At 34.5% G+C, this 12596-nt stretch overlaps 1 protein-coding gene across 2 annotated transcripts; it reads right to left on the reverse strand.

The window, feature by feature from the left end:
* Nucleotides 1-383: 383 nt before the first annotated feature.
* On the reverse strand, nucleotides 384-4818 carry LOC130052531 (uncharacterized). 2 transcript variants are annotated; one of them, XM_056157700.1, is made up of 2 exons: nucleotides 4566-4818; nucleotides 384-3202 (listed from the first exon to the last, which is right to left on the reverse strand). In XM_056157700.1, the coding sequence occupies exon 2, from the start codon at nucleotides 3199-3201 to the stop codon at nucleotides 1150-1152; it is 2052 nt and encodes a 683-aa protein (XP_056013675.1). In that variant the 5' UTR covers nucleotide 3202; nucleotides 4566-4818; the 3' UTR covers nucleotides 384-1149. The 2 variants fall into 2 exon arrangements, with proteins under 2 accessions (XP_056013675.1, XP_056013674.1); XM_056157699.1 differs by lacking the exon at nucleotides 4566-4818 and having other exon boundaries at nucleotides 384-3809.
* Between the last annotated feature and the right edge of the window lie 7778 nt (nucleotides 4819-12596).

The following is a 12596-nucleotide window of genomic DNA, read 5'->3' on the forward strand; positions in this document are numbered from 1 at the left end:
TTGTTTTGGAACAGAGGGATAATTCGCTATTGTATCTTATTTTGTAAAGGAAATTCACGGTACAAGTAACAGAAAATGGCCGTTGTAAACATGTGGAGGAGCGGAGGTAGGGACCCTGTTCATGTACGCCTGCAGCATGATTTTCTTATGCATGTAATTCAAGAACGAAAGTATAACATTAACGTGGCATATATTGGGTGGTTTTATTTTAAACTTTACTGTAATTCATTTATCGGTCTTTTTCTTTTTTTTTCAATGGAGCAAAAGCACAATTCTCCATTTTGGAGGCCTAGTAGAGGGAAAAAAATCACATTTAATTCGTTAATTTCTTATTTTCAAAACATCGGAAATTAAACCCTAGAACACAGATAACTAATAGCAAATTGAAAGAAAATTCCTTTATTCGTGTAAATTACGTCATATTTATATACATAGAAATACATTCAAAGCTGTTTGCAGTGGGAGGGAAACAAGAAGTACATATTTAGAAAGAAAATTAAAGGTATGATTATATATATATATATATATATATATATATATATATATATATATATATATATGAAAGGTAACGAACAGTGATCAATCTCATACAACGTACTCCTATAAGCAATACAAAATAGATAGTTGGACAAACACGGACCCCTGGACACATAATTTATATAGATCTGTAAGTAATAAGAAACGACATTGTCCGGTATCACACGCGATTTTCTCTACAGCAACAGAATCCGAGGTCTACATCATTAAATGTACGATGAGATACAAATAAAACTACAAAACTAAAAATTTGAAATTTCACTATTCAAAATAAAATCCCTACCTTGTACACACTAAATCTATATAAAATACCGCATCAGCAGAATTTTTAGCGATGATTTAGTTTTGGCCTTAATAGCGAGAGTGATGAGGCTGTTAAATTAGAATTTCGCAAACAATTTATTCCATATCGGAAGCAATAGTGACCTTTCCTGGAATTATAAAGTCACTAAAATTAGCTGTTGATAAATATATATACCCATTTTAATGGGGGGGGGGGGGCGTTAAATTTGTGTCTCGCTAAAAACAATCCACTTATACGGTACGTGCAAGTAAATTAAAAGATACTGAGCTGAAACGTGTTTGATGTGATTTACACTCGTTATAAATGTTCTACGTAATTATACTAGTACTATGCACCCTTAATTGTGATTTCACCAAATCAATTCTAGTTCCCGTGGCTATCTGTATTTTGTTCTTTGGTTCCTGTCTAAGTGACTCTTGATAAGACTGTAACGCCCCGTGTAAGTCCCCCACAACATGTTGACAGATCCCCAGTATCTGCCAGGCCAAGTCTCTATTGAGCAAAGGTACGTAACTCCCATCATCATAGAGCAGTAGGGTGTGTAGGTCTGTCAGTGCCTGTATATATTGTGACCTGTCACCTAGTCTGTAGTGACATAGGACAGATAACATGTACACGGTCACAAAGGGAGGTAAATGTAAATTTGGCATTCCGTTCATGTTACTGACTTCTTGTTCCAACCTTAATTCTTCAATAGTAAAGGTAAAGTCTTTAAAGAACACAATATTTCTTGCCCAAGCCTTCCTATATTTAGTTAACAAAGACTGACCACCTACCACCTCACTGTATCTTTGTATGTCTACTCTATCGTGATACATGATATGTGGCTGTGAGAGTCTCTGCTTCACTGTATCTGTGACAGTTAACGCTGTTTGATATCTACCGGTATCATACAAATATAACGCTAAATATAAACCATCAGATACACAGCCTAACTTTGAAACTAGACCTAACATGTGAATCATTGACCTCTCAATGGTGTATCTCTTTTTCTTAGACACAAACAAACACTGTGCTTTTAGTGACATGGAAGTTGATACAAGCACATTTATCAACCTATCATGGTATATAACATTCTGACAGGTTGAGAATAACTGATCTATTACATTTAAATGCATCATGTTTGAAAGGAAATCCGATGATGCATAGACCATTCCTCTAGAACTAGCGTTTTCACAATAAGAAGCAATATCAATATATATTTCTGACTTGAGGTAGCTTTCTCCTGTCTGCATTACAAAGTATGGATTGGAGACGGCCGGGATCAGAATCTCTCTGAGAGTGGGACTATGTAACAAGAAGGCGACGCCCATTTTGTAAAATCTTTCTAACTTTTGATACAGGGATATTTGTTGCGCCCCGACAACTTTTCCTGCAAACATGTTGTTCTCCGGAATAAAGAAATTTGGAAGGTAACCGGTATATACACACTGCATTAAGGATTTGAAACAAAACCACACATGTTGAATTAATGTTGATGGTAACCATGGAGTTGAAGAACGCTCTTGAATTCTCCAAAATAATATTGTTTTCATAAAATATGAACACAGTAATTCGTCAGAAATCACTTCCTTCAGAATTATTTTCATAATTCCGTAACAGAGAAACTGGCAATGGTTCATAGAGTACACTAGCTTTTGCTCTGCTTGTGAAAAAGAAATTCTCCACTCCAAGTCTGAGTTTTCATTTGTCTGTCTGTTTGCAATAGGAACAAGATGACATCCTTCATCGATAATAGATTGCAGTACACTACGCGATGGCCATGCGCGAGTCAAACATCTATCAACCCAGGGAAGGGCTGGTAAGGGCCAATGACGGGAATGGAAACACAGCGCGATATCAGTCTCTATAGATCGATAAGTGTAGTTGTGACAAGGACCGTGCAAGTTTTCACCTTCATTTGCTGGATTACTTCCATTCCTTGACTGATGGAACCTCATCCTGAGTAATGAACTTGAAATGTATTCAGTATGGTTTCTCTCCAGTAGTGAGGACATGACAATTCGGTAATTTGACGGTGTGAGTAGTTGTAATTTGGCGAATCCCGGGGGAGTATCAGAGGTCTCCATATAGATCAGTGTATCTCTGGGTGGATGATAAAACGTTGACTGAGACATCTCACATATCACCTTATGATCAGAGTACCATACCATGTAATCCATGTCAGATGATTTAAATCTGAATCCCTCCCTATAACTACCACTCAGCATCGTTCTCCTTCCTTCATATAACTCTGAAGGTTTCCGTATCATGTCCTCCGTGTCCCGCATATCCCTTCTGAAGGTCACTTCTGTCGGTGTCCCTATCTTACGACACACCCCCACATACAGGACGTCTGATACACGGGGAATGTGGTCCATCCTGTAACGATTCTTTAACGTTAATTGACACAATACAATGTCATGCTCACAACCAGTATGTATCACATCCTTCCTCGTACTTTGCGAATTTTATCTATATACAATCGGAAAAACACGTATTCAGCTACTTTTCTTTTGAACATAAATCTGATAAGATCTTTCTATTTATAGATATTTATGCTGTTATCTTTCCACAATCCGGAAGACAAGCCCCTGTGGTTACAATGTAAAATCATAGGCCTAATTTTTTTTGGTTTGGGTTTTCAATCTACATAAGATATTTATATTGATATTAAAATCTAATATTAAATCCTAAAGAGAACATATTTTATATATATCACTATGACCAGTAGAATGTAAGCCTAGACAAATTGTTACTGTAGGTTACAATATAATTAATATTCTACGTTTCAGTACGACTGTGATGTATTTGTAGTTGTAGAGCATTACCAAGCTCATTCAAATAATAAACAATGCACTACTTCAAATGTTAAAGCAAACTCATGAATGAAAGACACATCAAAAGCATATTTATTATGCATTATAGTGTTATTAGCAATATTGAATTTTATAAACAATATCAGATACATGATTACTATCCCAGACGCGGAGACAGAGAGAGGACCTCGACCTAGCCCCCCCCCCCACCCCACCCCCACCCCCCCACCGCTCCCTATATATACACACGAACTGAAATGTATAGGTCCCCTTTAACCCACCGCCTGAAAAAATACTTTAAAGAACTTCATCTCATGGTGCACATTTCTGGATCTGCGCCTATATATATATATATATATATATATATATATATATATATATATATTCAGATGATATATCTATCTCTACAGCCCAGTAGCTAAGTACTTCTTTACTAGCTTGAAAATACAGATGTATATTTAATTGCTGTTACAAAATTTCGAAATTCATTTCAAAATTAAGGATTATCTCCCTCATGCATAGCTCTTATCCTTGGACGAATTTGGCTCCACTTGTCTGGCACGCTGTTTTTGGCTATATTTAGCTCTAAAACTTCATAGTTATTTCGGATTTCAAACAATTCTGTTGAGCATCACTGAAGAGACATTATTTGTCGAAATGCGCATCTGGTGCATCAAAATTGGTACCGTATAAGTTTTACATATATATAATATATATATTTGATAAAGAAAAATTAGAACGCCGACAATAACTCAACCGGTTTCATTTTCAATTTTCAAGAGTTATGACATTGCTTAGTTACACATTATAGATTTAACTATATATATATATATACTGAGACATCTCACATGTCACCTTATGATCAGAGTACTAGAGCATGAAATACAAGTCAGATGATTTAAACCGGAAAGCCTCCCTATAACTACCACTTAGCATCCGTCTCATTCCTTTATATAACTGTGACGGTTTCCGTATCATCTCCACCGTGTCCCATATATCCCTTCTGAAGATCACTTCTGTCGGTGTCCCTATCTTACGACACCCACCCACAAACAGGACTTCTGATACACGGGGAATGTGGTCCATCCTGAAATGATTCTTTAACGTTAATTGACACAATACAATGTCATGTTCACAACCAGTATGTAAAACTTATATATATCACAACCTTCCTCGGACTTTGCGAATTTTATTTATAGACAATCGGAAATACCCGTATTCGGCTACTTTTCTTTTGAACATAAATCTGATAAGATCTTTCTATTTATAGAAAATAAAAAATTACCAGTTACGGCTTATTTATGCTGTTGTCTTTCCACAATCCGGAAGACTAGCTCCTGTGGTTACAATATTAAATCATAGGCCTAAATCCTCTTACTTTGTTTTGTTTTCTCAATCTACACAAGATATTTATATTGATAGAAAATCTAATATTAAATGCTAATGAGAACACATTACACACACACACACACACACACACACACACACACACACATATATATATATATATATATATATATATATATATATATATATATATATATATATATATAACTTATATGGTACCAATTTTGATGCACCAGATGCGCATTTCGACAAATAATGTCTCTTGAGTGATGCTCAACCTAAATGTTTGAAATCCGAAATAACCATGAAGTTTTAGATCTAAATATAGCCAAAAACAGCGTATATATATATATATATATATATATATATATATATATATATATATATATATATATCAGCTTTTCCATCGTCAACTTCCCACATTTATGTAGCAATATTCCATTATCACCTGCATATGGTGTTTATATATCTCAACTGATTCGATATGCAAGAGCTTTTTCTGGGTATAGTCAGTTTTTAAATCGAGGTAAGCTACTGACAAACAAGCTGATGGTACAGGGATTTCAACAGTCTCGATTGAAGTCAGCATTTCGCAAATTCTAAGGTCGTTATAACGATCTAGTTTGTCAATACAACCTCGCATTGGGTCAAATGCTGTCTGACGTGTTTCATACCGATTGTTAAGCCGTTCTTGGCACACTGATTTTGACTGCGGATAACACCGTTTACCTGATCAGGATATGGGGCTCACGGCGGGTGTGACCGGTCAACAAGGGATGCTTACTCCTAGGCACCTGATCCCACCTCTGGTGTGTCCAGGGGTCCGTGTTTGCCCAACTATCTATTTTGTATTGCTTGTAGGAGTTATGAGATTGATCACTGTTCGTTATCTCCACCTTGCATATATATATATATATATATATATATATATATATGTGTGTGTGTGTGTGTGTGTGTGTGTGTGTGTGTGTGTGTGTGTGTGTGTCACTATGACCAGTAGAATGTAAGCATAGACAAACTGTTACTGTAGGTTACAATATAATTAATATTCTACATTTCAGTATTTGTAGTTGTGGAGCATTATCAAGCTCATTCAAATCATGGACAATACAGTACATCAAATGTAAAAACAAACTCATAAATGAAACACACATCAAAAGCATATATATTAGTGTTATAAGCAATATTGAATTTTACAAACAATATCAGATACGTGATTGCTATCCCAGGCGCGGAGACAGAGAGAGGATCTCGACCTAGCCCCCGCTCCCCACATAAACGTACGCACTGAAACGTAAGGTCCCCTTTAACTCACCACCTGAAAAATTAGTTTAAGCGAACTTAATCTCATGTGACACATTTCTGGATCCGCGCCTGTTTATATAAAATTTCTTTTTGTGAACTTGGAATGGGTTATTAGCTCCACCAGTCTGAATCCACTTAATAGAATTCTGATACATTTCGTTTCAATCCTTAAAAAATCACTAAATAGAAACGACTCCCCATCTCTGTTAATCGAAAACAAGTTGGAAATAAAAATATTTCAGTTCTCTACTCCAATCTGCTATGTAAAGGGCTATTACACGATCTGACTTCATTTTATTTACACTGTATGCTTCTCCCTCCATTTTTTGGATTTGTTTACAATTCAACATTATGGAGGACGACAAGTATATTTTACCCATTTACGTTAGCGGCTCTCTGCCATTTGAATATCCGGAGAAGATATGGAAGAACATGGGTGAGACCTTATTTTGGTATAATTCCATTAACCGCGCTGTTTGTTCAGTTGTTAATTTCAACTCCTCAATTTCGTTCCTACCATCTTGAAATCAAACACGTTGAATAAAAATGTCCAACTAAGAATTCCCAACATCTTTATTCCAATGATATATCTAGTTAATTTCTAAATCAATCTAAACTACTTTCGAGTAAAACTTTGGGGAAAATCCACGTGTTATTTGTACTGTATTTAAATTAGTCTTTATGACCTGGTTTTTTGATTGAGAGCATGTCTCTATTCTATCTGACTCCCTCTGACTTCATATCTGTCTTATGATTTTCCTATCTATAAGACATAATTTGTAAGATGTCGCGAGTCAGATCTGAAAAATCAAGGTTCACGGCGAGATCATTTAAATGTGATAAAACGTATGTCTGGATATGTCTGGATATAGACATAAAACAACAGGGCTGCTGACTAATGATATGGTGTTTATAATATTTTATATATAATGTGGCGTTCAGACGGATTTGGTCGCCGACGGCCAGTTAGCTCAGTTGTTGGAGCACCTAGAGATTCCGGGGGCCCGGGTTCGAAACGCGGTCTGGTCAATTACATTTTCTCTCTTCCTGTTATATCTGTTGCCGTAGACCATCCACTGGAACTGACAGATGAAAATGCCTGACCGGGGATGACGATCCGTGATTGATGTCTTCAAGGTGTGAAGACATATAGGGAGGGACAGGTTTGATATCCGGTGGCCAGATAGCACAGTTGGTAGAGCAACTGAATAGAGATTCTGGGGGCCCGGGTTTGAATCTAGGTCTGGTCAGTTGCATTTTATCCCTTCCTGTTATAACTGATTGTATTTTAAATCAGAGTCTTGGATAGACTATAATTAATAATAAAAAAAATTAAAAATCAATTAACGTTACAACTACAAATTTATTTTCCAGTAAATGAAAATACTTTCAATATCACAATATTGATTTTTACTTTTAAAAATCCGAAAATAAAAAATAAAATCTTATACACGACGAGAGGATTGTAAAGGATTTACTAGTGACGCCTCCTCGCAGACCGCTACACCATGCCTGAAGTTAGACAATGTTGACACTGAATATATACAATACACAGTAATTGTATTCGAACTTAAAAAAGAAAACTTTGTAAAATTTCAAGAAATAAACTTACATTTTCAAATAGAGTGGGTATATGGTCTTTCAAAAATTATTTTTATTAAAAACAAAAGAAAAGACGATGTACTCCCTGCAAAAACTGGATTTGAACATTTTATAAATCCAGTTAACTTAACTTGTGTAAGCACTTTGGTAAGTCATTAAATTTGAAATTTGTATTTATTGTGTTACTGTTTTCTCAAATTAGTTAGCATATGATTATATATATATATATCATAAATGTAATAAAATGTGGAATTCTGGCAAATTTTTATTTATTTATTATCTATCTGTCGTTCATGGGCATGTGGTTCATCTTATTCCTCCAGATTCTTTACATATTCAGTTCGATTATATCCATACGCTGCGGTACGTATGTGTTCAATACGAATAAATCAAAGCACTGAAAGTACAGGTAGCCGGGATTCATAATGATAAAATGCTTATTTTACAGGCACTTATGTCACTTAGGAACCTATTTACTATCTTAAAAAACTAAATAGACCCCAGGCTATTTAAATTCTAACGATGTTCTCATTAGTTGGTGTTTTCGAAAGGAGGTATTATATATTCTATTGATACCGGGTATAAATTGATTATTTATTGTTATGAAACAGAAAGCTAATATAAATCTATAAATCTTTAACATATTTATGTATATCTATGCATATCTATGGTTTTGGTTTTTCTACAGCAAGAGGCACATAGGCCACATAACTCATTCAGGAGAGGAATTCTTTTTTCTTTTTTTTTTCTAGTATACATTTTTTTTTTTTTTTGGAGAGAAAAGAACATCACTATAGATGAGATGATTTAAGATTTGATTCATAAAAATAATGTTATTCAAATAGACTGAAGAATTAATATACGGCTCATGCTGCCTTAAAGGTCCACACACGCCAACTTAAGAGTCCATAGATGACCCTTAGGCTGGGAGACAGGTTACTACCGAAAGTAGCGGTTTATTAAATACATTTATAATATTGATTTCAATCACACACAAAAAAATAAACATTGTTACTAAGAATAATTTCATAGTGTGTATTATAAAAAAACATATACAATGTGATGACAGTATGTACACATATACATACACATACATACATATACACACACATATACATACATGTCACAAAACATTACCTAGTTTTTCTATAACATCCATATTTATATTAAATTTATAGTATTTCAAAATTTTACACCAAATTAAAACTTTTTGTTTGATATGGTTCTGTACATTGTATTCCTGTTCATCCACATTTTCTAGTCTACAGAACATCTTATATTTATATATTTTAAGAGCAACAAAAGATATGATATTGTTTAACAATTGTATCTTTCTGTTATTTTTATGATGAAAGCCATTCAATATATCTTTCCATCTAATGTTAACTTTTGTGGTGAGACTTACAATTTTCCAAATGTTTTGTATATTTTTACATTTGAAAATCAGATGTTCAATATTTTCAGTTATATCACATAAAAAACAAATTCCATTTTGCTCTTTCTTCCACTTGCTCAGTATTTACTTGCAGCAAAGTGTATTATTTAACAGTTTATAATTAAATTCTGCAAGATTTTTGTCCAATGCAAATTTGATTTTTTGAATATATATCTGCATCCAATCTTTTTTGTTTATTTCATATTCAGTTTGGATTTTTTTCTGATATATGGGATATATAAATTTACTCTTTAATAAAACTTCATCAAAGATTTTACATTTTATATTATCTAAAATATGATACTCGTTTTTATGAAATAAGAATGTTCTTTTATTTTTTATGTTAACAAACTTTGCCTGATTTTTAAGTTTTTCAATTAGATTTTTGAAGACTGATTTAACAACCTTATATTCACATATATAGTTCGCTTTACAACTTAATGTACTTTTTACATTATTGATTGTTTTGAATTCATGCTAGGGAGAGGAATTCAATAAAACTATATATGAAGATGACGTTATATGAAATGATTATTTTTCTTGAAAGAGCTCTTTAATGCTGTTACCCTGCACAAAACTACTTAAAACTTTGGACCACCATTGTTAAATCAAGACTAAGGAAAACGTTGCTTATGTTGATGCATATACTCCCTTTATTATTATTTTTTTCGTAAATTTAAGTTAATGGAACTGACGACATGTTTTGGAAGAATTATCATTCATAACCCGCGGTGGTTTTACTAGCCTGTGATGGGCAATTAACTGCTGCTTTCACCAAAAACAGTTCAAGTATTCTTGAAATAACTAAAGGCGTTATTTTTTTTTAATTGGAGGTGATAATGTTTTGGTCCGTCTGCTTGATCCGCCCTGCATTACACACGTTACATTAACTTAAAACGTAAGGCATTTGCAGTGGCGGATTTAAGGGTGTACAACCCTAAAATTTTCAAATTTCAGATAAATCGTGGTCTCTTCTTTAGAAAAATGTAAGCGACGAAATAAACATTAATTTCTTGCACTTTTGGAGGAATAAATAACGAAATCTTTTGATTTACTAAATAACTTTTATTGGGAGAACTTCCATCCCCCCCCCCAAAAAAAAAACATTAAAATTTGCGTCATTTTATAGATTTCACCTTGTTAAAAGTGACCGAAAATAGTAATCAAAGGCCTGAAGGGCCTGTGAGTTGACTCACACTTCATTGTCAACTGGAACAGGTAATCTTGAAGGAGCTAGATAGTAGTGATCAAGGATGACGAACACCGTGTGTGTGAGTTCGTATATACATGTACACGCTTCTTTTAGCAGGATTTATACTTTAATGCATCATGTCTGTGTAAAGTGATTAAATTTGACTAAGTCATGCCCCTGCCATTTAGATTACATATTCAACATGGATGTAAAGAGTCATTGCTAATTCATAATGTACAAATGCTAAGAATTGTAGGAAAATCATAATGTAGTCATATAGTACTTTAACTCTCAAATAAGCACCACAATGGCTCTAAGAAGATACCATCCAACAAAACACTTTAGCAAATCAATTCCTTGAGCGTAAACTTTTGTCAATGTTACAATGACTATGCAGTTGACATCTGCAATAAACATCGCTTTTTTTCTGTACTGGTTCTCAGTGTATATTTTGAGAGTTTATTCAGCAATTGGTTGTAAAATTCTATCATCAAAACAATAAAGAAAACAAGAAATGTTTGTCAAACAATACAAACATACAACACCGCCACCTCAAACGTGGTGCAGAATTGAAAAGGGTTATACACATGCATCATTTAATTGATAATAGTGCCAAACTAATTCAAGATGTTGAGCGGACAATATCTTCCTATGTCCAGAATGGACTGACCCTTTGCCTATCAACATGTGACCTAAAATGAATAGGAGTGTTCCATAGGATGTACCAGTGTACCAAGTTTGGTGTCAATCAAACTACTGATTCTTGAAATATAGGAGAGAATATATTACTATGTCCAGTTTGATCCTTGATCTTTCTCCATGCAAGGTGAAGATAACGAACAGTGATCAATATCATAACTCCTACAAGCAATACAAAATAGATAGTTGGGCAAACACGGACCCCTGGACACACTAGAGGTGGGATCAGGTGCCTAGGGGGAATAACCATCCCCTTTTGACCGGTCACACCCGCCGTGAGTCCCATATCCTGATCAGGTAAACGGAGTTATCCACAGTCAAATCAGTGTGCCAAGAACGGCTTAACAATCGGTATGAAACACGTCAGACAGCATTTGACCCAATGATAGGTTTTATTGACGAACTAGATCGTTATAACGACCATAGAATTTGCGAAATGCTGACTTCAATCGAGACTGTTGAAATCCCTGTACCATCAACTTTTTTGTCAGTAGCTTACCTCGTTTAAAACTTGTTTGTCAGTAGCTTACCTCGATTTAAAAACTGACTAAACCCAGAACAAGCTCTTGCATATCGAATCAGTTGAGATATATAAACACCATATGAAGGTGATAATGGAATATTGCTACATAAATGTGGGAAGTTGACGATGGAGAAGCTGAAATCATCCCGTTTGTCATACAGTTGAGTTGTCAGTTTGCCGTTAATGTCTACTTTCAATAAAATATCTAAGTATGAAGCAGAAGTGGACGATTCTGTGGTGTCCCTTATTTCGAGCTCACAGGGATATATCAAATCAACATATGAATGAAAGCTATCATTGTTAATAGACAAAACGTCATCGATATATCTAAAAGTCGAATTAAAGGTCACAGCGAGAGATTTTTCTTCTCATGTAGAAGTTTTTGAATAAATTCTGCTTCATATGAATATAGAAACAGGTCAGCTAACAAAGGAGCACAATTCGTGCCCATAGTAATTCCAACAGACTGTTGGAAGACCTGATCACCAAAGGTCACGAAGATAATGTCAATGAGGAACTCTAGCATATTTTTTATTTCAACTTCAGAATACTTGTGCGTGGAATCAGAGTGGTGTTTAACAAAGTAAGTTTTTGAATAACTGATCACTAGATATGAATATTTCCGTTTTCCGTTTTTGTTGAAGAAGCAACTGTCTATGATGTCAAAAAGTCTAGTCTTTAATTTACCGTGAGGAATGGTCGTGTATAGTGTTGAAAAGTCATAGGTTTTAATGCTATTGATTTGGGGAAAATTCTGTGATTTCAAGTTTACTAAAAGTTCTTTAGAATTTTTTAGAATCCACATTTGATTAACACCACTTCTGGCATCTGTAGTCGCACAGTAAGTTTGAAGT

This window comes from Ostrea edulis, chromosome 3 (genome assembly GCF_947568905.1).
Source record: "Ostrea edulis chromosome 3, xbOstEdul1.1, whole genome shotgun sequence".
Classification (NCBI taxonomy): domain Eukaryota; kingdom Metazoa; phylum Mollusca; class Bivalvia; order Ostreida; family Ostreidae; genus Ostrea; species Ostrea edulis.